The sequence below is a fragment of the Chiloscyllium plagiosum genome, unplaced genomic scaffold (assembly GCF_037043375.1).
Source record: "Chiloscyllium plagiosum isolate Xiang-an unplaced genomic scaffold, Cpla_swu_hap1 HiC_scaffold_5, whole genome shotgun sequence".
NCBI classification, from domain to species: Eukaryota; Metazoa; Chordata; class Chondrichthyes; order Orectolobiformes; family Hemiscylliidae; genus Chiloscyllium; species Chiloscyllium plagiosum.
In genome coordinates this window covers 13,214,829-13,240,622 of record NW_028270143.1, presented here as the reverse complement: position 1 = coordinate 13,240,622, position 25,794 = coordinate 13,214,829, and the positions used below count along the sequence as shown (strand labels likewise).

The following is a 25,794-nucleotide window of genomic DNA, read 5'->3' as shown; positions in this document are numbered from 1 at the left end:
AGCTTTGGACAGTTTGCAGATGTCTTGACTGAGGCTGGATGCGCAAAACAGTTACCCCTGACAAAGGTGCTTAGTTTAAACTGTTACGAAAGAAGTTACCTCAGTGTGATGAGTTCATTTTAAAAGGTTCAGAACAAAAGTATTTGGTAAAAACCCTCAAGGGATTATTTGAAAATGAGAAACTCTAATCTCAAATATATGAGAACTCCACAAAAATACTATCAGATTCTCAAGATGGGAATTTAAACCACAGTTCAATTAAGCCTTGTAGAAAGGGAAATTCTCCCTGGTGTGAGTACTGTAATGTACAGAGATAGATAGGTGCTGCATTTTAGGAAAGCAAATCTCAGCAGCACTTAATGGTAAAGTCATTGGTAGTGTTGCTGAACAAAGAGACCTTGGAGTGCAGGTTCATAGCTCCTTGAAAGTAGAGTCACGGAGAGATAGGATAGTGAAGAAGGCGTTTGATATGTTTTCCTTTATTGGTCAGAGTATTGAGTACAGGAGTTGGGAGGTCATGTTGCAGCTGTTCAGGACATTGGTTAGGCCACTGTTGGAATATTGCGTGCAATTCAGATCTCTTTCCTATCAGAAAGATATTGTGAAACTTGAAAGGGTTCAGAAAAAGATTTACAAGAATGTTGCAAGATTTGGAGGATTTGAGCTATAGGGAGAGTTGAATAGGCTGGGGCTGTTTTCCCTGGAGCGTCGAAGGCTGAGGGGTAACTTTAGAGAAGTTTATAAATTTATGAGGGGCATGGTTTGGATAAATAGACAAAGTCTTTTCCCTGGGGTAGGGAGGTCCAGAACTAGAGGACATAAGTTTAAGGTGAGAGGGGAAAGATCTAAAAGAGACCTAAGGGACAACTTTTTCATGGAGAGGGTGATACGTGTATGGAATGAGCTACCAGAGGAAGTGGTAGAGACTAATACAATTGCAACATTTAAAAGGCATCTGGATGAGTATATGAATAGGAAGGGTTTACAGGGATATGGGCCAGGTGCTGGCAAGTGGGACTAGGTTGGGAAATCTGGTCGGCATGGACGGGTTGGACCAAAGGGTCTGTTTCCATGCTGTATCTCTCTATGACTTTATAATAAGTTAGGGGATGAAAGGTTACAGGGAGAAGGCAGGAGAATGGGTTTGAGAAATATATCAGTCATAATTCGATGGCCGAGCCAACGTGATGGGCTGAATGGCCTGATTCTGCTCCTAGTTCTTGTAGTCTTATTTTGCTAAATGAGTGTGGTTGGAATTAAAGGGATTATATTTTACTGTGTGATTCAAAACTTGTAGGTTTGTTGTAATACATGTTCATAGTTTGGTATAATGCTTTTTTAATCTTATTTTGTGTATTGAGCTAGTTTTATTGTTGCACTTGAATCTACAGAATTGTGTGTTTGTATTTCTGTGAAAGATCACCTTGTTAAAACCTGAAAATACAAAATATGATCAATGAAGCCAGATTTCAATCTGGGATGTGATTTGTCCCATAGTAAGAATAGCTGAAATCATAAAGTCAAGTGAGACTCCTCCCAACTCAATTATTGTAAGCATGGATATTATGATTTTTTTTGAGAATTGGAATTAGGGGGCTAAATTAGCTTTAAATTAGAGGTAAACGAGCAGTCATCGATTTACAAACATTCAACTAATGCTCATACTTGCAATCAAGATCATGTCCAGGATTGTATTAATGCTAACTTTAAAGATTGTACATGTGAGTGTTTACTCATCCTTACAAATGGCTGCGTTATGTTATCTTGTACTGTGCTCAAGACTTGTGCACAAGTCAACTTACTGACATACCCAAGAGTGTAACCTATTCACAACCGGGTAGCTGCCTGTATTATCGCAGATTTGTTTCTCCCCAACCGTCCTCCCCCTCCCCCCATACAGAATGAGTATTTTTCATTTACACATCTGAAAAAATGACAAGCTTTACCTTTGTCCTTTCAGAACACCTTCCTTTCACAAAGAATAGTCAATTCATAATGCTGGTCATGATGACTGCAAAATTGCATAAATTTCTTGTGTTTGTAAGTTGTTTCTTCAGGTTTTTCCATCCCTTTTTCTATAAATCATTATGTAGTCAAGACATATTTTATATTAATTTATAGAAATGTAGATTGGGGATCCTGGATACATTACCTTTAAATTAGTAGATAATCCTTAAGGGAACAGGAGTGTCAAAAGATAGACAGAAGTAAAGTGACAGAAACTGTAATTCAAAGTGAGTTAAACTATTTGTTCTACATGACAATGTATAATGTCTATTGTACACAAGAAAACTGGAGATAATAATAGGCTATGAAGAACCAAATGGTAGAGATTACGGAGATATTTGACAGAAAAATCAAAACTTGTAATTAAACAGGGTACATAACATAGTTAGAAAATTGTAGTAAAGCAAGAGTTTGGGGGCGGGGGGCGGTTATGAAGAGTCTGTAATTATTAGAGGCAATGTAAAGACAGTTGGAAAAAACAACATGGCTATCAATATGATACAATAAAGTTCAAATAGGTAAAGATAAAGGATAATGAATAATCAATCACATGATTAGGTGTTGTCTGTCAATTACCTAATAGTGAAAGGGACATGGAGGAAGAAATATGCAAACAAATTAGGAAAATGATTACAAAGCATGGAATAGTAATCATGGAAGATTTCAATTTCCCAAAGTTAGCAAAAAGAGGTATGTAAAAGGGATAAGGAAATGGAGTTTCTCCAAGTGTATCAGGTTTACTTAATGCATAAGAAATCTAGCAAACATATTTGGTACTGGATGTAGTCATGGGAAATGAATCCAAGCAAATTAGAAATGGCAAGGTATGGGACTACCTAGGCAATGGTGACCATATATATAGCTTAGGGTAAAAACTGAGGAGGATGTTAATAGATAAAAGCCAGGAGACAATAGATGTGAAAAGCTGCTAGTCCAGTTTATATTCTATTTCCTCTCTGAATTCATCCTCCATGTAGCCTGCTGTAGTTTCCCTGATCCTATTCTCACTACATTGTTGGATACTCACCTTCCCTATCTAACACATTAAGAAACCAAAGATGGCAATAGGGTTCCTAACGGATGGACAGATAAAATAACAAATTCAAGTTCAGCAAAATAGCGGAAATACTAAGTAGTTACTTTGCTTGGTACTTACTAGGGAGACAAGGGGTTACAAATGATCTCATGGAAACCTATAAAATTCAGGATAAATGCACGAAGGATGCTCCTGATGACATAGGAGCCCAGGACCATTGTCATAGTCTAAGGATATTGGACAGGACATTTAGAATTGAGATAAGGAGACATTTCTTCACCCATAACATGGTGAGCTGGTTGAATTCTCTGCCACAAAGATGGTTGAGGCCAAAACATTGAATTTTCAGGAAAGAGATAGATATAGTCCTTAGAGCTAGAGAGATCAAGGATGTGGGCTGAAAGCAGAAACAGTGTACTGAGTTGGATGCTCATATTGAAGGCTCAAGGGGCTGAACAGCCCACGCCTGTTCCTTTTTTTCTACGTATCATTAGATTAGAAATGATACAACACATATAAAATAGAAACAAAAACAGAAATTGCTGGAAAATCTCAGTAGGTCTGGCAGCATCTGTGAAGAGAAATAGAGTTAACATTTCAGGTCTGCTGACCTGTTCAAAAAGTCAGAAAGCAGAGAGTAAGGATTAAGTATAGCAGTTCAGAGTAGTAGAAGACTGGGAATGAGATACAATGAGGATCAGTGTTGTACTAACTTTTGCAAGCTATATATATAAACAGTTTAGTCTTTAAAACCAAAGTCACAATTTTTAAATTTTGAGATGACACAAAATTCAAGAACAACTACTTCCCAACTATTATTAGATTCTGAATGAACCTCTCAAATTTTAAATTTCATGTTGATCTCATTCTTTGTGCAGCTTCTCTGCATCCATAACATCGTATTTCTCTCTCTGTTCTATTACTCTTATGCACTTTGTATGGTATGATCTACCTGTACTGCATGCAAAACAAAACTGTACCTAGGTAGATGGGCTCCAGGATATAATTAATCCAGCCGTACAAATGCTTCAAATAACTTGATGTAGTAAAAGTGTTTTACAAGGCCGCAAATAAAGTCTGATGCTTTGTTTACTTTATTTCGAGAGAACATTTTGAGATAGGTTAAGTTAAATTTACTTTATACTCTAGTTTGGCCACACATGGAGTACGGTTTACAGGCCTGTTCACCACATTACAAATATAATTTAAAGACACTGGAGAGTTTGCAAAAAGGATTTACAAAATTGAAACAAGAAAGCCGAGGTTAGGCCTATCAAGAAAGAATGAAGAGACTGGATCTTCTTTATCTTCAAAACCTATTAAGATTCCTTAAAATAATTTTAAAAGTTTTGATAAAGTAGACATGGGGGAGCTGAATTTTCATGTTGGACTTGGGGATTGGGGTCATGAGGATTTCCTGACATGACAATCCCACTTCCTCACTATCAGTGTTTTTGTACTGGGACTCAAAGAGAGCTGGAGTCATGTCGATAGCTTCCAGTACAGAATGGAGGCAAGCTAGTGCTGTGGCTGCAACGTCATAAACCAAAATCCCACTGAGATATCAGTTCAATTCAGGTGAGATCCCCTAGTCTTCACCTCTTACCCCTCTCCTCATTCTACTCACTTCTGAGCTCTCCCATTCTCCCACTCACTTGCATCCACATCACCACCTATATCCCTGTCACCTCACTCACTTCTCACCCACTTCATTCCCCATACCCTCTCACTGCTCGTAACCTCACAAATCACTCACCCAGTGTCTACTATATAAAAACTTCACAAGCCCATACAAATATTTTAAGGTATTTGAGAAGTTCATAAATCTAATCGAATAAACAAACAGTACTTGATTTACAGTTGCAAAACATTATCCACTTAACAGCTCATAAATATGTCAACATAAAAACAATCCTTGAAATGCACTTTTTAAAAATACCATAAACCCTTAACCACTTGTAACTTAATCAAGTTTGCATTTCGCTGATATTTGGATTTAGAATTCAGCCAAGTATTCATAATGATATTCCATTGAAAGGATGCATAAACAATTCGTGCTTAACTGAATTCACCAGAGTTTGGAATTCACTCAAACGGTCTTAATAAGATTAATTGAGTAACTGTGACAACAAAATCATCTGAGCTGAATTCATTAAAGACTTTGAAGACAGCCAGATACTCAGTTGTCTGTGCAAGCTTTGAAACAGCCAAGCAGATTGCTGAGAGCAACCTCAAGGAATAAATGAATGCAAAGCAAACATTTCATATTGGTAATCCTGAATCCCACATTTGTGCAATGCAGAATACTAATTGATCCAGTGGAACATGTATTATAATGCAGATGAAGACTTTTCCAGTTTCACAATTTACTTGACCATTGATAACTTGTCAGATATCAGTAGTGACAATCTGGTAAAAATATTATTTAATGATCATTCAACTTTCAAAACAAAGCCCTATCATCACTTCATAACATTAATAACCTATGCAACATTTTACTATGAAATTTGATGTAACTTCTTCCACAAGTCTTTTTTTTGTTTTGTAGCAGCAAATATAACTGACAAGGTGTTTGTACTATTTTGAAGAATGATTTCATTCCCATCCAACACCCAGCCGTAACTTGAGAAACAAATGCTTCCAGATCATGATAATATTGAGCCTCCTGATCAGCCTCTTGACAGAAAATGATAGGAGTAGTTGGTATTCTGTTATTGCAATGGCCAATGATATTTCAGTGAAGCATGAAGAAGCATCAAAAAGCCAAATGTCCATCCAGATGTCATCTTATCTTGATTAAGATAGTGTGTGCATCATACCTGACTAATGTCTCCATCCCATCTGACTTCAATACTCCACAACCAGTTGGGTCCCAAAGGAATAATCATTGCCATGTACACCATAGGACCACAATTTTCATTTTAAAAAAAACAGGCATTGTAGCTGTCCAATACTGGGTAGACCCTTCACAAATTAGTTTTTGCAATATGTAAGATAAAGTTGTCATAGTCCTACTAGACCATAGGACTGATCTCTCATTGAAGATTGATTTAAACTGAAGGTCACCATACCTCACAACAGGGGAGAGGCTGAGAAGGACAGTTCTTCATGGTAGCCTCAGCCAGTGCAAGAATTGAGCCCACACTATTAGCATCACTCTATATCACGAATCTAGCCAACTAAGGTAACTTGACAGTCTTTGCATGGTATTTTGGTGGGAGCAAGGTTTTCTATCATTTCTTGTCATTTTTGCTGTGCTCCCATCACATTTCCACAAGACAAGAGGTCTCAAAATCCATGCTCATGGCTGGCAAGTCAGAAATGTAAATTGGATGCATTGAACTTGACATTTGATTCACCAGGTATGCACCACTGTTAGGTGAGACAACACTAGGAGCCAAATCCCTATAAATGTCATGGGCATTGCTGAAAATGAATTTTGTGTTTTTGCTTTCATTCTATCCAGATCATGGCGAATGTCATCATTTTCATCTGTGGAAATCTGGCAGGAGCCTATCACAAGCATTTGATGGAACTTGCCCTGCAGCAGACATATCAAGACACATGCAATTGCATTAAGTCACGTATCAAGCTTGAATTTGAAAAGCGCCAACAGGTAAATATTTATGCTCCATATTTGCATTTTGTACCATGACGGTGTTTTTCTAGTGAGAAATTTAACATTAATTTGTAGTTAATATAATCCATCCAAATTGGTTTTGATTGGTTGATATACTATCACTAGAATTTCTCAATACTATTTATGTTCCTGAATGGCAAGGAATTTGGGCTCAAACTTGACAAGGAATTGATAACAACCCTAATCGACTTGAAGTTGGAAAGATTTATTAAGGATAAAAATATAAAGTTGAATAAAACCAGACAATGATTTACAAAGCAGAACATAATTCCTTAACCATTCCCTGTTTTAATCATGTGGGCCATTCTAGGACTGGTCATATGTTCTTCTCCTGTTTGCACTATCATCAGCTACACAACTGTGAGACTGTCCTTTGTGATGCATAGTATCTAAATGATGAAAAATTGTATAGTTTTGAGATGCAGAGGGATCTGGACATCACAGTGCATGAATTGCAGAAGGTTAGCATGCAAGTACAGCAAGTAATTAGGAAAGCACATAGAATGTTATCATTTACTTTTGAGTGGAATTGACGTAAAAGTAGGTAGTTATGCTTCAGATATAGCATTGGTGAAACCACATCTGCAATGTTTTGCACAGTATTAATCACCTTATCTCAGGAAGGAAGTTAATTTGTTTGAGGCAGTTCAAAGAAGGTTTATCAGACTTGTACTTGGAATGGATGAGTTGTCTTATAAAGAAAGATTGGACAGGCTAGGCTAGTACCTGCTGGGGTTTAGAGGATTAAGGGGCAATTTGATTGAAACATGTTAGATCCTGAGTAGGCTTGACTGGTTGGATTTGGAAAGGGATTTCCTTGAATAAGAGAATCTAAAATGAGGAGCGTTGTCAAAAAATAAGGAATCCCATTTTAAACAGAAGTGGTGATTCTTGTTTTCTCTCAGAGGGTTGTGAAACTTTTGAACTCTTTTGGAAAGGCGATGAAAACAGAGTCCCTGATTGTCCTTGAATGTGGATAGATTTTTGTTAAGCAAGAGCAAGTTGGATTGTAGGTTTGAGATGACATTCATATTGGCCTTAATTTGTATTGAATGTCAGAACAGGCGCAGCAGCCTAGGCCTGTTCCTATCGTGTTCATTTTAGCTGGTTAAACCAGTCCTCAAACTGTAATTCCAATGCAGCCATATGCCCTTCATCACATTTACACTTCTCAGATTCAGAGGTTAAGGATAGGTACAGGACTAGGTTATTTAGGCCTTGACCCTAATTGACCATTCAATTAGATTATAGCTGATTATCTACCTCCATGCCACTTTCTGTCCCAACTCCATATTCCTCAATGTCATTAATTCTCAGAAAGCTATCAATTGCTGTCTTGAGTGTGCTCAGTTCCACTTTCCATTCGGTAGACAGTTCCAAGGTTTCACTGTCTTAATGAAGAAATTTCTCCTTATTACAGTCTTAAGTAACCTGCTCTTTATCCTAAGATTACATCCATTAAGTGGCATACGAAATAGGAACAAGAATAGGACATTCATACCCTGAAGCCTGCTCTGCCATTCTATAAGATAATGCCTTATTTGTCCCAGGTCTTAACTCATCTTTCATGCCAACTCATCATAGCCTTCAACACTTCAATATTTCAAAAAAAAATCTGTAAAACTTCCCTTTAATTACTTTCAGTTTTAGACTGACCAACTAGGCAAAACATCTTATCCACATCCACCCTCTCTATGAACTGTGTATGATTAAAAGAGGAAAAGGATAGACCAGATCTAAAAGGTGAAGTTCTAAATTGGAGAAAGGCCAATTTTGACGGTATTAGGCAAGAACTTTCAAAAGCTGACTGGAGGGAGATGTTCGCAGGTAAAGGGACAGCTGGAAAATGGGAAGCCTTCAGAAATGAGATAACAAGAATCCAGAGAAAGTATCACCCTGTCAGGATGAAAGGGAAGGCTGGTAGGTACAGGGAATGCTGGATGACTAAAGAAATTGAGGGTTTAGTTAAGAAAAAGAAGGAAGCATATGTAAGGTATAGACAGGATAAATCGAGTGAATCCTTAGAAGAGTATAAAGGAAGTAGGAGTATACTTAAAAGGGAAATCAAGAGGGCAAAAAGGGGACATGAGATAGCTTTGGCAAATATCTTTGGAAAGGCAAGGACTGATTAGGGATAGTCAGCATGGCTTTGTGCATGGGAAATCAATTCTCACAGACTTGATTGTGTTTTTTGAAGAAGTAACAAAGAAGATTGATGAGGGCAGAATAGTAGATGTGATCTATATGGACTTCAGTAAGGCGTTCAATAAGGTTTCCCATGGGAGACTGATTGGCATACAGGGAGAACTAGCCATTTGGATACAGAATTGGCTCAAAGGTAGAAGGGTTGTTTTTCAGACTGGAGGCCTGTGACCAGTGGAGTGCCACAAGGATCGGTGCTGGGTCCTCTACTTTTTGTCATTTACATAAATGATTTGGATGCGAGCATAAGAGGTATAGTTAGTAAGTTTTCAGATGACACCAAAATTGGAAGTGTAGTGGACAGTGAAGAGGGTTACCCCAGATTACAACAGGATCTGGACCAGATGGGCCAATGGGCTGAGAAGTGGCAGATAGAGTTTAATTCAGGTAAATGCGAGGTGCTACATTTTGGGAAAGCAAATCTTAGCAGGACTTACACACTTAATGGTAAGATCATTGGGAGTGTTGCTAAACAAAGAGACCTTGGAGTGCAGGTCCATAGCTCCTTGAAAGTGGAGTCAAGGTAGATAGGATAGTGAAGAAGGCGTTTGGTATACTTTCCTTTATTGGTCAGAGCATTGAGTACAGAAGTTGGGAGGTCATGTTGCAGCTGTACAGGACATTGGTTAGGCCACTGTTGGAATATTGTATGTAATTCTGGTCTCCTTCCTATCGGAAAGATGTTGTGAAACTTGAAAGGGTTCAGAAAAGATTTACAAGGATGTTGCCAGGGTTGGAGGAGTTGAGCTACAGGGAGAGGTTGAACAGGCTGGGGCTGTTTTCCCTGGAGCATCAGAGGCTGAGGGGTGACCTTATAGAGGTTTACAAAATTATGAGGGGCATGGATAGGATAAATAGACAAAGTCTTTTCCCTGGGGTTGGGGAGTCCAGAACTAGAGGGCATAGGTTTAGGGTGAGAGGGGAATGATATAAAAGAGACCTAAGGGGCAATGTTTTCATGCAGAGGATGGTACGTGTATGGAATGAGCTGCCAGAGGATGTGGTGGAGGCTGGTACAATTGCAACATTTAAGAGGCATTTGGATTGATATATGAATAGGAAGGGTTTGGAGGGATATGGGCCAGGTGCTGGTAGGTGGGACTAGATTGGGTTGGGATATCTGGTCGGCATGGACTGGTTGGACTGAAGGGTCTGTTTCCATGCTGTACATCTCTATGACTCTAGTATTTTAGTTACTCTTCCCCAAAGGCTCCCTTATGGCTGAGAGTACAAAGATAAGGAGGCAATATTGAACATGTAGAGACTCTAGTTTGACCTCAGCTGGATTATTACCATGCTTGTTGAGCAGGATCCAATTTTAAATTTCGTATCCTTGTTTGCAATCCTAGCATGGCTTCCCCCATTTCTGTCTCTGTAGTCTCCTCCAGCCCCACCAGCTGTTCTAAGAAAAATGGTATGAGGTCTTGTTTTTCACAAGGAGAGCAAGTTCATGTTTTGCTTTTGAAATTCCAGGCCTCCCCTGTGATCCTGATCTTCTTCCAAATGAAAGTAACAAGTGTTAGCATTTAGTGGCATGAGTAAGTGTGGACAGATGGTTGACTGTTGAAAGAAAGATCTGTTTTGCATCGTGCACAAGAATAACATTTAACTGTGAAAAGAAAGGATGGTTTAAACTCTGCAGGTTTTTTTCTTCAGGCTGACCACACACTGCACTGCTGACATTCCCAATTCTCAAAATTCCTATCACACATTCTGCAAATGGTGACAGCACATTGATGAATCATCGCCTTCCTGTGGCATGTTCCTTGTTGTAGTGTGTGCAAGCTTGTCCTGAAAGAAAGAAGCAAATTTGTCATGGTTAAAGTAGCAAAACGTTTTGATGATTTGTGTACCAGTATAGAATAATATTGCTGGTGTGTGAAAGATGGCTGATGTAAGAGGAGGTAAAGAAAGTAACAGCGTGTAGGATAACTGATATAGAATGAAAAGACAACATTGTTCTTGTGGTGATGCTGGTCATTGAGGGGGTAAAGGGTTGAAAATACTGCAACAGTTGTTGATGTTGAATTAAGCAGAGTGATGAATTAAATCAGTTAGGAAGCCTACCCTAGCTCAGCCAGTGAGGTCATTTCATGTTTTGCAAGATTGCAGCATATCCTAGGGCAATGCTTCTGACACTCCTGCAGCTAACCACCCAGCCCTCTAATGATGCTTATCTTGATAACCCTTTACTGTTGATTAGATTAGGTTCTCTGCAGTATGGAAACAGGCCCTTCGCCCAACAAGTCCACACTGACCCTCCGAAGACTAACCCACCCAGACCCATTCCACTAACCTAAATTTATCCCTGACTAATGCACCTAACACTTTGGATAATTTTTCATGGCCAATTACACCTGACCTGCACATCTTTGGACCCTGGGAGGAAACTGGAGCACCCGGAGGAAACCCTCGCAGACACGGAGAGAAAGTGCAAACTCCACACAGACAGTCGCCCGAGGTGGGACTCGAACCTGGGTCCCTCGTGCTGTGAGGCAGCAGTGCTAACCACTGAGCCATGGTGCCTCCCCAAATTCTGTTGAACAGAACACTTTTCTCCTATCAACCTCATTAAAATCTTCAATGCAGTCTAAAACTGGAGGGGCTATAACAGCATTTACATTGTGCAGCATCTTTGATAACAGTTGTGTATCTCTTTTTAACAGGTAAAGCATACTTTTAAAAATCATCAGCAACATCAAAATTGCCCCTAATTCAGGAAGCTACCATTGAAGAATGTGAATAGTACTGATGGCCTGCCTATTTTACTTCATTAATGAGGGACCAGGAAGGCACAGTGGGTCAGTGGTAGAGCAGCACAGTGACTCAGTGGTTAATACTGCTGCCTCACAGTGCCAGGAACCCGGGTTCAATTCTACTTCTTTGGGATGCTATCTGTGTGGAGTTTGCACATTCTCCCCATGTCTGCATGGGTTTTCTCCGGATGCTCCAGTTTCCATCCACAGTCCAAAGATGTGCAGGTTGGATGGATTGGCCATGCTAAATTGCCCATAGTGTTCACGGTTGTGCAGGTTAGATGGGTTAGCCATGTGAAATGTAGCATTACAGGGATGAGATGGATCTGGGCACTCAGCCCATATTCTTCTAAACCTTTCCTATCCATGTATTTGTCCAAATGCTTTTTAAATGTTGTTAATGCACCTGCCTCAACCACTTCCACTGGCAGCTTTTTCCATGTCCATGCCAGCCTCTGTGTCAAACCATCTCCTCTGGTTCTGTTTTATTCTTTCCCCTCTAACCATCAACTGATGCCCTCTAGTCCTCGATTCCTCAACCCTGGGAAAAAGACTGAGTAAATTCACCTTATCCATAGCTCTCATGATCTTATACACCTCTATAAGGTCCCCCCTCAGTCTCCTAAGCTCTAAAGAAAAAAGTCATAGCTTGTACACCATCTCCCCATAGCTCAGACCATTGAGTCCATGCAACATCCTTGTAAATTTCTTCTGTATTCTTTCCAGTTTAATAACATCCTTCCTATAACAGGGTGACCAAAACTGAACACAATACACCAAGTGCGGCCCCACCAACATTCTGTATAACTGCAATATAACTTCCAAACCTCCATACTCGATGCTTTGATGAAGGCCAGTGTGCCAAAAGCCTTCTTCATTGCACTGTCTACCTGTGACTCCACTTCAGAGAACCTGTGAACCTGAACTCCAAGGTACCTCTGTTCCACTACACTCCTTAAGGCCCTACCATTCACCATGAAACTCCTACCTTGATTGACTTTACAAAATGTAAGACCTCACACTCATCTATATTAAACTAATTTTGCCATTTCTCAGCCTACTTCCCCAGCTGATGAAGATCCTGCTACAATTTCTGGTAACCTTTTTCACTGTCCACGATACCACCTATTTTAGTGTCATCAGCAAACTTACTAATCATGCCTTGTACATTGTCATTCCAAATCATTGATTATAGATAACAAAGATAATGGGCCCAGCACCGACTCTGAGGCACTCTACTAGTCATAGGCCTCCAGTCTGTCAAGCATCCTCTGCTTCCTACCATCAAGGCAATTTTGTAACCAGCTTGTCAGTTCATCCAGGATTACATGCAATCTAACCTTCCTGAACAGCCTACCATGTGGAACTCTATCAAAGGCCTTACTGAAATCCATATAGACTATGCTACTGCCCTGCCCTCATCATCCTTCCTGGTCACTTCATCAAAGAACTCTAACAAGTTTGTGAGGCATGATCTCCCACTCACAAAGCCATGCTGAATACACCTAATCAAACCTTACCTTTCCAAATGCATATATATCTTGTCCCTCAGAATCTTCTCAAGTAACTTACCCACCACAGATGTTAAACTTACTGGTCTACAGTTCCCAAGCTTTTCTTTGAATAATGGCACAACATTCGCTAACCCCACACTCTTCCAGGACTTGACACATGGCTAACAAAATTGTAGAAGTATCATTCAGGGCCACTGCAATTTCCTCTCTAGCCTCTTGCAGTGTTCTTGGATATATCAGGTGAGGAGGAAGTGAGGTCTGCAGATGCTGGAGATCAGAGCTGAAAATGTGTTGCTGGAAAAGCGCAGCAGGTCAGGCAGCATCCAAGGAGCAGGAGAATCGACGTTTCGGGCATGAGCCCTTCAGGAATGAGGAGAGTGTGCCAAGCAGGCTAAGATAAAAGGTAGGGAGGAGGGACTTGGGGGAGGGGTGTTGGAAATGCGATAGGTGGAAGGAGGTTAAGGTGAGGGTGATAGGCCGGAATGGGGGTGGGGGCGGAGAGGTCAGGAAGAAGATTGCAGGTTAGGAAGGTGGTGCTGAGTTCGAGGGTTGGGACTGAGACAAGGTGGGGGGAGGGGAAATGAGGAAACTGGAGAAATCTGAGTTCATCCCTTGTGGTTGGAGGGTTCCTAGGCGGAAGATGAGGCGCTCTTCCTCCAGTGTTGCTATGGTCTGGCGATGGAGGAGTCCAAGGACCTGCATGTCCTTGGTGGAGTGGATGAACTCAGATTTCTCCAGTTTCCTCGTTTCCCCTCCCTCCACCTTGTCTCAGTCCCAACCCTCGAACTCAGCACCACCTTCCTAATCTGCAATCTTCTCCTGACCTCTCCGCCCCCACCCCCACTCTGGCCTATCACCCTCACCTTAACCTCCTTCCATCTATCGCATTTCCAATGCCCCTCCCCCAAGTCCCTCCCCCTACCTTTTATCTTAGCCTGCTTGGCACACTCTCCTCATTCCTGAAGAAGGGCTCATGCCCGAAACGTCGATTCTCCTGCTCCTTGGATGCTGCCTGACCTGCTGCGCTTTTCCAGCAACACATTTTCAGCCCTATATCAGGTGAGGACCAGTAGATTTATCCACCTTCATACATTATAATACATCCAACACCACCTGTACTGTGATATAGACAGATATGACCAGATATGTTTCTAAGTCTTCATGTCTTTCTCCACAGTAAACACAGAGGAGAAATATTCATTAAGAACCTTACCCATCTCCTGCGGTTCTACACATACATGTCCATTTTGGTCGTTGAGGAGTCCTATTCTCTCTCGCGTTATTCTTTTTCCTTTAATATACTTAAAGTACGTCTTTCACCTGAATCTTCTCAGCCAAGGCGATCTCATGAACCCTTTTCACCCTCCTGATCTCCTTCTGCAGTAAAGGCCTGTATTCCCTGTATATCTCCAGGGATTCTCTTGATCCCAACTGTCTGTACCTGAGCCATGCCTCCTCCTTGTTTTCTGGTTAAAGCTTCAATATTTTGTCATCCAGGGTTCCCTATTCTTGTCAATCTTGCACATCACCCTCACAGGACCTTTTAGACATTGAACTCTAGCTATCTCACTTTTAAAGGACTTGCCAGATGTTCCTTTACCTGCAAACAAACTACTCCAATGAACCCCCTGAAAGCTCCTAATTCCATCAAAATTTGCCTTGCCATAATTTAGAACTTGAACCTGTGGATCAGTTTTGTCCCTCTCCATAACTACTTTAAAATTAATAGAACTATGGTCACTGGTCCCAACATGCTCCCCCACTGTCACCTCCATCACCCCCTGTCCTATTTTCCAAGAGTATGTCGAATTTTGCCCCTTCCCAAGTAGGACCCTCTCTATACTGCTCAAGGAATCCTTTCAGAACGCACATAACAAATTCCACCCCATCTAAGCCCTTAAAACTCTAGCAGTCCCAGTCTATGTTTGGAAAATTAAAATCCCTACTATGATATCCCTATTGCTCTGGCAAGTCTCCCCAATATCCCTGCATATCTGATCCTCTAATTCCCGTTGATTGTTCGGGGGAATGTATATGTCCTGCATCCAAGTGCAGTCAACACAGCTTCAATAAAATTATTTGACTGCAGACATGAAAATATTAGGCAAAAAGAATATTTTGAATAATTTGTTTTAAATTTAGGTCATTCTCCATTTAGAACAATTTTTGTAAATACTTATGTGTATCTGATGATAAAGACCAAAGCTATGGACAGAAACGAATGTTAATTTACTTTATTCATAATAGGTGGCTAGGTATTAGTGAGCAACAGCAATAACAGTGCAACTCAACTAATGAAATTAAAGAATTGAGATCCAAACAGTTATGATGAGGATGAGTATGGTTATTAAATAAGATGATATCAACAGAAATAAAGACAGGAGAAATTTTGGAAAAGAAAGGAAAAGCACAAAGTAAAACTGAGAAAAAATTTAAAATTTGACACCTTTGAAATCTCCTAAATCTAAAGCTATAAGACTAGTTGTTCACTTCTTGGCCAAAATATTTGATTAACACATTGATGGAAGGCTACTAGACTAACTTTTTGTGGTGATCTTAAAGCTTTAAACCAAGACTGCTACCTGCCCATTCAGATACTCGTCTAGAGTAGCCCAGTCTGAGGGTTTCTGCAGGTATCTGCATGTTCCTAATCACTGAATCAGGCTCTTTAACACTTTATGTACCTGTCACACTCCTTTATTTACATCTGCACATTATAGGTTCTCAAAAACCACTCTAAAATGTAAAGTCCTGAATCCCTCCATTCACATGCTTATTCTAGGCTGGTGTCCTCATTCTTCAAAATTGTGTAATCAGTTATATCATCATGATTTACATAAATATCATTTTCAAGTACGTTACTTTCATTTGGTCAACTTTATTGCAATACTTTGGTTTCAATTACTTCCATAATCTTTGTAATCATTAAAACATCATTATTAACATAATTGTAACCATTTTCATCGTATCTATCATTTCCCACCCTGTCCCATCTCTCTCACCTCCACCAGCTCGTAATCTCTCAGATCAAAATGATCTTGAATTCTGACTAGACATTCTAATCTGATTCACTTGCATTCAACATTAGCATGATGGTATTGCATCATGTCTGGAATAACTTTATCTTCTGTTCCTCGTGATAGTACCTTCAGGCAAACTGACAATATAAGATTGTGATTGAGCAATTTCTTTAATGATCATGATTTCTCACTTCCTATTTCTTAATAAGACCTTCTGTCCTGGCTTTGATGTTGACAGTGTTTGGTCTATGTCGCGAGGTGAGTCAGATCTGTTGCTTTGTTTGCTGTGGCTATTCGCTAGTTAGTTTCCCGTCTTGTGGTTTTGAGAGATTATGTTTGGCTTAATGCCAAGACTGTTTGAACATCTGTTTTACGTTGTCTGGATCTATTTTAACCTCCTCTCCATTAAGAATTTGGCAGGTGAGAGTCCATTGTTTGATGGTGTTGCTCAGTAACTGAGTTGAGCTAATTTCCAATCTAGATTTCTTTTGCATCAGTGACATCACAGTCTGGACTTGTCATTTCATGTTTCTGTTTAACAAGGATGGAGTGCTGAACCTATCACCTTGTTGGTGTCTGCCTCCACAGTGACCTTCCTGAAATGCTCATTCATGAACTGAGGTCCACTTTTTGATTGTCATTTAGGCAAAGCATGTATCGCATAGATCCTTTTCATTGCTTTGATCACTGAATTTGCTATGGTTGAGTGAAATCTTACCACTCTAGCCCATCTTGAACAATAGTGAACTAGAACTAAATACAGCTTTTAAAATCAAACAAATCTGTTGTAAGCCTTTCTCATAGCTTTCCAGAAATGTTGATCAATTCATTGGGCCTACAACATTTGGTTGTATGTGGCACATGTTTTGTGTGACAAAATGGAATCCTGTGTATCGTTTGACATGCATGGCCACAATACTACTTGAGCTGTTGTTACTGAGATCTCTCCCCTGAAGTTTCTGTAGGATTTCTCTTCACAAGGACTTTGACATAACCATTTAGGAGAACATCAACCTGAGCTACAAATCTTCTCAAAAATCGCTATAACCATTTAATGATTGTGCAGTAATAAATCTTAGTCTATTGTCATGTGTTGTTTTGCTTGTGGCATGTTTTTAGCACTTGGTCTGTTAGACTACATTTTAATAACCCCCCATGGACAGAGTTGCCTCACTTTTGTGTATTCCTTGTTAGATCTGTGAGCTGTACAAATTTTTTTGAGTTTGTCTGAGCAGCGTTACATTGTTTGTTACAGCTGTAGAACAAGTCTCAATTGCTTATACAAGAATAGAATATTTTACTGCTTGGTCCAATGCTGCACTCAGGAGTATATTTGCCATTATTCCTGCCTTGCCTGGAACATGGGTTATTCCATAAACATATCTCATTTGCCCAAACTTGAATCTTTGTTTGCTGCGATGCATTTTTATGATCTCTTTCAATCTTAATAACAACACTTAGCGAAGGCTTGTGGTTTGTCTTGACCTGGAATTTCAGTCCCATGTGGTAGTCTGCAAACCTTTCACATTCCCATGTAATTGCTAGTGCTTCCTTCACTATGTTTGTATAGCTCTGTTCAGTCTCTCAAAGCTCTCGATGTAAAATAGATCAGGTTGCATATGAATAAGGAATACTTCTAGGCCTGTGGGTGATGCCTGTATGGCTACTAAACTGAATAAACCTTGGTGGTAACGTGCTAAAACATCAGTAGAACATCTCCTATCTCTAATCCTTTTACAAAGTGTATTCTATTCCTGACTCCAGTGTTAAAGCCAGCCATTTTTCAAAAATACTTCAAGAAATAGTAGACAGTTGAAGCAATATCACCCAAATGATGTAACAAATGTAGTTAGCAATCTTGAGTTGAGAAAGACTTGTTAAGTTGAGGATAAATGTTTCCATTTGATTTACTACGCCAAAGAATTGCTTTACATCACTTTACACATTTTGATGCTAGAAATGTACTGGCTGTCCTCTTCATTCAATCCACTGAGGCACTTGGGGCTGTTTTCACTAGAGAAAAGAAGGTTTAGGGGTGACTTGATTGAGGTGTACAAGATGATTAGGGGGTTAGATAGGGTCGACAGTATGAACCTTTTCCCGCGTATTGAGTCGGGTATTACAAGGGGGCATAGCTTTAAATTAAGGGGGGGTAGATATAGGACTGATGTTAGGGGTAGGTTCTTCACTCAGCGAGTCGTTAGTTCATGGAATGCCCTGCCAGTAACAGTGGTGGACTCTCCCTCTTTATGGGCATTTAAGAGGGCATTGGATAGGTATATGGAGGATAGTGGGTTAGTGTAGTTTAGGTGGGCTTGGATCGGCGCAACATCGAGGGCCCAAGGGCCTGTACTGCACTGTATTCTTCTATGTTCTATGTTCTATGTTCTATGTATCGTTCTTGTATAATGTGTACTAAAATATATAAATATCATTCTAGAGAATTGTTGTTTCTCATCATATATATGCTCTGTAATGCCTTCCTGACCATCTGATCATGTTTCTCTTTTGTTTCCTGTACACTGAGATGTCATTATATGGCAATTGGTCTCCTGTCTCTCTTCAAAGATTCCAGATGTTACCCTTTGGAAATCTTGGCAAGAGGAGATTCTAGATAGTAAACAGTTGAAGTAATATCACCAAAATGATGTAACAAATGTAGTTAGCAATCATGAATCCTGATCGAAGGTACCTGCCAGAACCCACTATTTGCATCCAGTTTTGTAAAACTTGCCTATGTGGTGAAATGTGTACAATTTTGGTTTTCAAAATAGAAGCAGGTGGCTCTTGGTGACTTATGTAAAAAGTTTTTTAAGTTAAAAATCACACAACACCAGGTTATAGTCCAACAGGTTTAATTGGAAGCACACTAGCTTCCAATTAAACCTGTTGAACTATAACCTGGTGTTGTGTGATTTTAAACTTTGTACACCCCAGTCCAACACCGGCATCTCCAAATCATGAAAATGTTATTGCTTTATTAAAGAAAAAGATCAGGGGTCCTTCTGCAACAGTGATTTCATGGATGTAGGTTTGCTTGCTGAGCTGGAAGGTTCATTTTCAAACGATTCATCACCATACTAGGTAACATCTTCAGTGAGCCTCTGGATGAAGATGTTACCTAATATGGTGATGAAACGTCTGAAAATGAACCTTCCAGCTCAGTGAGCAAACCTACATCCAGAACAGCAACCTGAGCTACAAATCTTCTCATAGCTCACAGTGATTTAAATCAACATCTTGTCAGAGCAGATAACAGTGTTATTTATGTAGTTGGCTTTATCATCAGCTAGGATGATGACCATTTCCAATGTTTTAATTGATGAAATAAGCTGAATTTCCCTGCTAACTCCTTTTGTTTCATTGAATGAGATCCATACCCAATATTAGTTCTCTACTTGTTTTGGAAATAACTACCAGCCCAAAGCACTGTTGTGTCAGTTCTGTCAATGGTGATGTGATACTGCTCTCAATCATTTTGTCCAACCGTATTTTTACTTTCGCAACCAATGAGGAAGTTCCTGGGTGTTCCAAAGCAGATGTATTTAGCATCATCCTACAGAGTAACTCTTGCTTCGGTTTGTCTGAACCTTTGAATAAATTTGGAAATTCAAGTTCTCTGCCATCTTCATCTTGAAATATTGTATCCACTCTCTCGAAGAGACCTGGATGTATTTCTATTCAGCAATGATGTATTCTGATTCCTCATTATGTGTAATGTTTCACTAACATTTTGTCCTGTGTGATGAAGCTTCATTTTAATTTGGCCACGCATGTGAAAATCTGTGCCTCCTGGACCTTGACACTTTATGTTTGCTGGTCTGACTCTCTCAGACTTCAACTATGGCAAGCAGTCTGCCAGTTTCAAAACAACTGCCCCTGTGTTGAGTTCAAACCACTACACCTTAAAGTTGATGATCCACAATTTGTTTTCACACTCTGACCTCCTCTACAAATTTGCCTTTGTCCTTTGTTCTGTACCTGTAACTTCTTGAACTCCTTCCTTGTCGCATGACTTCTGTTTCTGTGGAAAGTTTCCTTTTTGGAGGACCTTTTCCTTGTTTTTTGAGGTGATGAAAGTGCCATTAACTTAGAATACTTTAGAAGTGTTCCAGCTGACCACATTTGTAACTCTGAGCTTCCCCTCCTGGACATCATTGCACTTGTTTTTCTATTTGAAGTCACATAATGTACAACTTATGTCAATAGTGTTGGTTTCCTCTTTTTTGACTTATTTGGAGGATCACAACATCTTGGGGCCTACCTTTTTGAAGGTGTCACATGAATCTCAGATGTTCCCTCAGAGTAGGGACTGATTTTGGGCCCTGATTTCTGCCGACATAGCAAATTGGATTGCCTTTCCAACATTAAATTTTCCTTTGAAGGAAGCCTGACAACTTCTCATGCCTCACTCTAATTCTATATGGTCTTGAACTACTTTGCCCTTCAAAACCTCTGTACCTGCAACATGCTGCTTGACGTTGTGAAATAACTGCACAGAGGCCGGGTCCCACCACCAAGTCACCCTTTATTTTCATGTGCACAGTACAGTGGCTGTGGCCAGCCAGCACAGAGTCAATTCTCAATTGAGGAGATTGTAATCTCCTGGTTTTTTTTTTTGATATTTCACCACCAGGAAGGAAAACCCGATTGGCCAGTGACAAACAGAGCCCCATTGTTAAGGGCAAGGCCCATGTGAACAAAAACATGGAGAGGGTAAGGATGAAATCACAACAGAATTGGGAGTTGGGGGATGAGTAAAGCACGCTACGCCCCACGGTGCTCTCCTGGTTACATTGGTCAGCCAAGGCTTTCCTGATTGGCCCAGATTAACAAACCCAATCAAGCACGTTGTCATTGACAAGGTCAACCTGATCCCGATAACAACATGATGTCAATCCATTACAAAGACTTCTATTAATTTGCCCAAATGCTCAGATCATCTATCATAAAATCTCCTTTCTGGCTGAAATTCACGTCAAATGACTTAATCAGTGCATCATACCCCATGGTGCTTTCTTCCATGATTTGTCTTATGAGAACTTGGTTATCTATTGGACCCACAACATATTGAAATGTGCTGACTTGATGGCACTGATCCATTGTGTCTAAGCCTGAAGCTGTTCTGTGGAACTGAAACTGCCATTTCCAGAGCTCCTATTTCTGGCCTTATTAAAAGCCTTCTAACTTATCAAATGACTGAGGTAATGGCAAAGTCTCTACTGGATTTGCCATCTCTACAGACAATTGCATGATGTGGAGGTGCCGGTATTGGACTGGGATGGACAAAGTTAAAAATCATACAACACCAGGTTTATAGTCCAACGCCTGTTTGACTATATCCTGCCAGAGTTTATAGGAAGAGAGATCAAAAGATTATACAACTGGTGTGAATGGAGTGTCAAATAACACATCTCTGCAAGTGACCAAGAGTGTTAAACGATGGGTAAAGTCAATGTCAATGCTGTGCTGTCATGCCAATCAGGCAGAGCAATAGAAATATACAAAATGTGACATCTCAGATCAGACACTGAATTGTAGACTTTGTTCAGAATCTGTCTCAGAGTTTTAACTTGGAAACAGGCTGGTTTTATTCTGAAAGCTGGAATTTATAAGATGCCACATTAGCTGACTGTGACTACAAATTGTGTGTTTTGTGAACAAAATAGAATGTATCCACAAACAAACACCTTGGATGAATTGATTTACCCCATAGATTTGTGTGTGTGTGTGAGAGAGAGTGTGTGTAAATGTGTGTGTATGTGCCCGCACATGAGAGAGAATGTATTGGGTGAGTACTTGAGATTTTCCATCTTACCAAGTTCCGATTATGCATTTTTATTATTTTGTTATCCAAAGCATGTGTCTCAGGCTGCTCTAGAGGAAAGGAAGAGGTTGTTGGGGCCCTGACATTAATCTTCAAATCCTGTTTGAACACTGGAGAGATGTCAAAGGACTTGAGTGTAGGCACCGATATTCAAGAACCATTGGAAAAAAGCTCTAAGGGGCAGATTTAATATTTATGTGAAGAAGCAAGGATTCATGAAAGACAGTTAATATGGCTCTGTCAAGGGGGATCATGTAAAACAGTTTTAGTTGACATTTCTGACAATGTGACTAGATGTGTGAATGAGGGTAGTGTAGTGGATAAAGTCTATGTGGACTTCAGAAAGGCTTTTGACAAGATCTCACTTGGGAGACTGGTCAAAAAGGCAAGAGTATATGGCATGCAGGGCAATTTGGCAAACGAGATCCAAAATTGGCTTAGTGGCAGTAGGCAGAGGATGATGGTTGATGGAAGTGTGTGTCCAGTGGTGTACAGCAGTGATTGGTACTGGGTTGTTTGCTGTTTACATTGAACATTAATGATTTAGGCAAGTTTGTAAAGGACATGAAAATGGGTGGTGTGGTAAACACTGAGGAGGAAAGCCTGAAACTAGAGGATGACATAATTAGGCTGGTGAGCAAAACAGAACAATGGCAAATGGAATTTAATCCTGAATGATGAAGTGATGCATTTTGGGAGGGATAACACGGCAAGGGAGTACATGGTGAATGGTAGGACACCAGGAAATACAGGAAATCAGAGGTACCTTGGTGTGCATGCCCACAGGCAACAGGGCAGGTGGGTAAGGCAGACGGGTTTCTATCTTTGACTCTGCAGTTCTGGTTGCTACGCTCTGGGAAAGATGGGGGAGTAGCAAGAGTACAGAGGAGATTTATGAAGCGTCATCTGGGCTGGAGGGTTTCAGCTATGTAGAGCAACTAAATAGGATGGAGTTGTTTTCCTTTGAGCAGCAGTGGCTGACAGGCAACCTGATTGACGTGTACAAAATTATGATGAGCATAGATAGGGTAGATAGAAGAAATGTTTCCTCTTAGAGAGATCAATAACCAGGCCCATAAATTTAAGGTAAAGGTCAGGAATTTTATAGGATACTTAAGGTAGTTTTTACTTTCATCCCATGACTGGTCGGTATATGGAAGTCATGCATTACCAAAATACCTGAAAGGGCAGTGGAGATAGAAAACATCGGAACATGTAAGAAAAATGTAGGTGATCACTTAAAGTGCCATAGCACACAAAGCTCTGGTGCAAATGGTGGGCAATGGGACTAGGACTGGCATGGACATGATGAGCAGAAGGGCCTCATTCCATGCTGTAAATCTCTGGCTTTACAACTGTAAGCAGTTTTGATTGGACAGTTAAGTGGTTTGTGCACGCAGACTAGACCCATGTTAGTTATGATGTACTGGAACTGAGTGCCATGATGAAACATGTAACTGTTAAAGAATTCTTGATAGCAATTAAAACTTTAAAAATATTTAATTAATTAAAAAGTGCACTCCAGTTTTCAGCCTTTTACGACCCAAAAGCCATAGAACTAATCCTTTCTAGCAATATAATACTCATACCAATATTCCAGATGTCTATTTAAGTATAACAGCATTTATCGTATTTTTCGTGGTAAAGTGTATTAAATGTTGTCCATTATCCTAGAAATCTAAGAAAAGAAAGGTACTAAAAGTGCCTTAGTTGTTAAAACACTGGTGCTCATAAAAACTGTAGACACAGGAGTGTATTTATTGAATATTTCAAAGGAAATCCTTTACAGGCAAAATTTGACAGAAGTTTTGTCATGGAATGTTTTCTGGATAAGCTTCCTCTTTGGGTCAATGGACTTTCAACAAAGAATGTTTCTGAGGAAAGGCTGAGGATTAACTTTGATGCCATACAAGAAATACTGGAGAAAAATGATTTCCAAAATGAAATGAATTGACACAAGTCAGAAGGTACAAACAATCATCAGAAGTCCTCAAAGAGCGATGCATGGTAAAACAGCTGATTAGAGTTAAATTATTAATTAATTGCTGGAGGAGATTATAGGGGTGGGGGATCATGTAGGACTGTTACGTGGAAGCAGCTAGAAGCGTGAGTACTTATTAAACCTATCCACGAGGAAGCATGTATTGATTTTCATCTCACTGGCTTGGATCCAAGTTGACATTCAGTATCTCCTCTTTTCAAGTGTCCCTGACACTTAGATCCTGGCTCTGGATGACTTTTCCTGAGCTACGACCATGCTTTAGCTTATGCATTAAACTAATCATAGTCATAGAGGCATTGAATTGTCCAGCATGTAAACAGACTCTTCAGTCCAACTCATTGATGTTGACCAGATATCCTAAATAAATCTAGTCTCATTTGCCAGCACATAGTCCATATCCCTCTAAACTCTTCCTATTCATATACCCATCCAAATGCCTTTTAAATGCTGTAATTGTACCAGCCTCCACCACTTCCTCTGGCAGCTCATTCCATACACACACCACCCTCTCCATGAATAAGTTGCCCTTAAGTCCCTTTTAAATCTTTCCCCTCTCACCCTAAACCTATGCCTTCTAGTTTTGGACTCACCGCCGCCCCCCCCCCCCCCCCCGACCCCCCCAGGGAAAAAAACATTGTCTGCTCACTCTATCCATCTATCCATACCCCTCATGATTTTATAAATCTCAGTAAGTCACCCCTCAGCCTCCGACGCTCCAGGGAAAACAGCCCCAGCCTTTTCAGCCTCTCCCTATAGCTCAAACCCTCCAACTCTAGCAACATGCTTGTACATCTTGTCTTCAAGTTTCATAACATCCTTCCTATAGCAGGGAGACCTTGAAATATCAGTCTAGTGTATCCATGGGTGGTTGCACAAGCACTATTTGTAAAGATTTTTTTCATTCTGTCTTGGGACATGGGCATGGCTGGTTTATTGCAGATCCAGAGTAGCCTTGATTAGGTGGTCGTGGTGAGCTGCCTTCTTGAACTGCTGCAGTTGTTATGCTGTAGGTAGACCCACAATGCCATTAAGGAGGGAATTCCAGGATTGTAATCCAGCAACAGAGATATATTTACAAGTCAGGATGGTGAGTGACCGGGAATGGAACTTCCAGCTGGTGGTGTTCCCATCTATTTGCTGCCCTTGTCCTTATAGACAATAATGATCAATGATTAGGAAGGTACCGTCTACAGATCTTTGGTGAATTACTTTTTACTATATCTTGTAGGTCATACACAATGTTGTTCCTGAGCTGCAATGGTGGAGGGAGTGGATGCTTGTGGATGTGATGCCTGTCATCTAGGCTGATTTGTCTTTGATTGTGTCAAGCATGTTAGAACTGCAGTCATCCAGGCAGTGTGGAGAATTTCATCACACTCTTGACTTGTACTTTGTAGATGATGGATTGGCTTTGAGGAGTCAGGAAGTGAGTTTATCACCCACAGTATTCCTAGCCTCTCACTTGCTCTTGTAGCCACTATGTTTGTATTGCAATCCAGTTGAGTTTCTGTTCAGTAGTAACCCCAAGGATGTTGACAGTAGGGGCATTCAGTGATGGTAGTGCCATTGAAGGTCAATAAGATGTGGTTAGATTGACTCTTACTGGAGATGGTCATAGCCTGGTATTTTTGTGGCATGAAAGTTACTCGCCACTTGTCAGCCCAAGCCTGGTATTATCAAGGTGTTGGTGCATTTGAATGTGGGGACTGCTTCTGTATCTGAGGAGTTGCGAATGGTGCTGAACATTGTGCCATTATGGGCAAAAATCCCAAACTCTGGCCTTATGATGG

The 25,794-nt window shown here is 40.2% G+C and overlaps 1 protein-coding gene across 5 annotated transcripts in view; it reads left to right on the top strand.

The window, feature by feature from the left end:
* adcy2b (adenylate cyclase 2b (brain)) overlaps positions 1 to 25,794 on the top strand; it is a 627,652-nt gene that overhangs the window by 394,844 nt on the left and 207,014 nt on the right. For all 5 annotated transcript variants that reach the window (XM_087986815.1, XM_087986818.1, XM_043689618.2 and 2 more), the window contains one exon: positions 6,510 to 6,659. In XM_087986815.1, the coding sequence (XP_087842941.1) occupies positions 6,510 to 6,659 (150 nt within the window). The remainder of the gene's footprint in view (positions 1 to 6,509; positions 6,660 to 25,794) is intronic.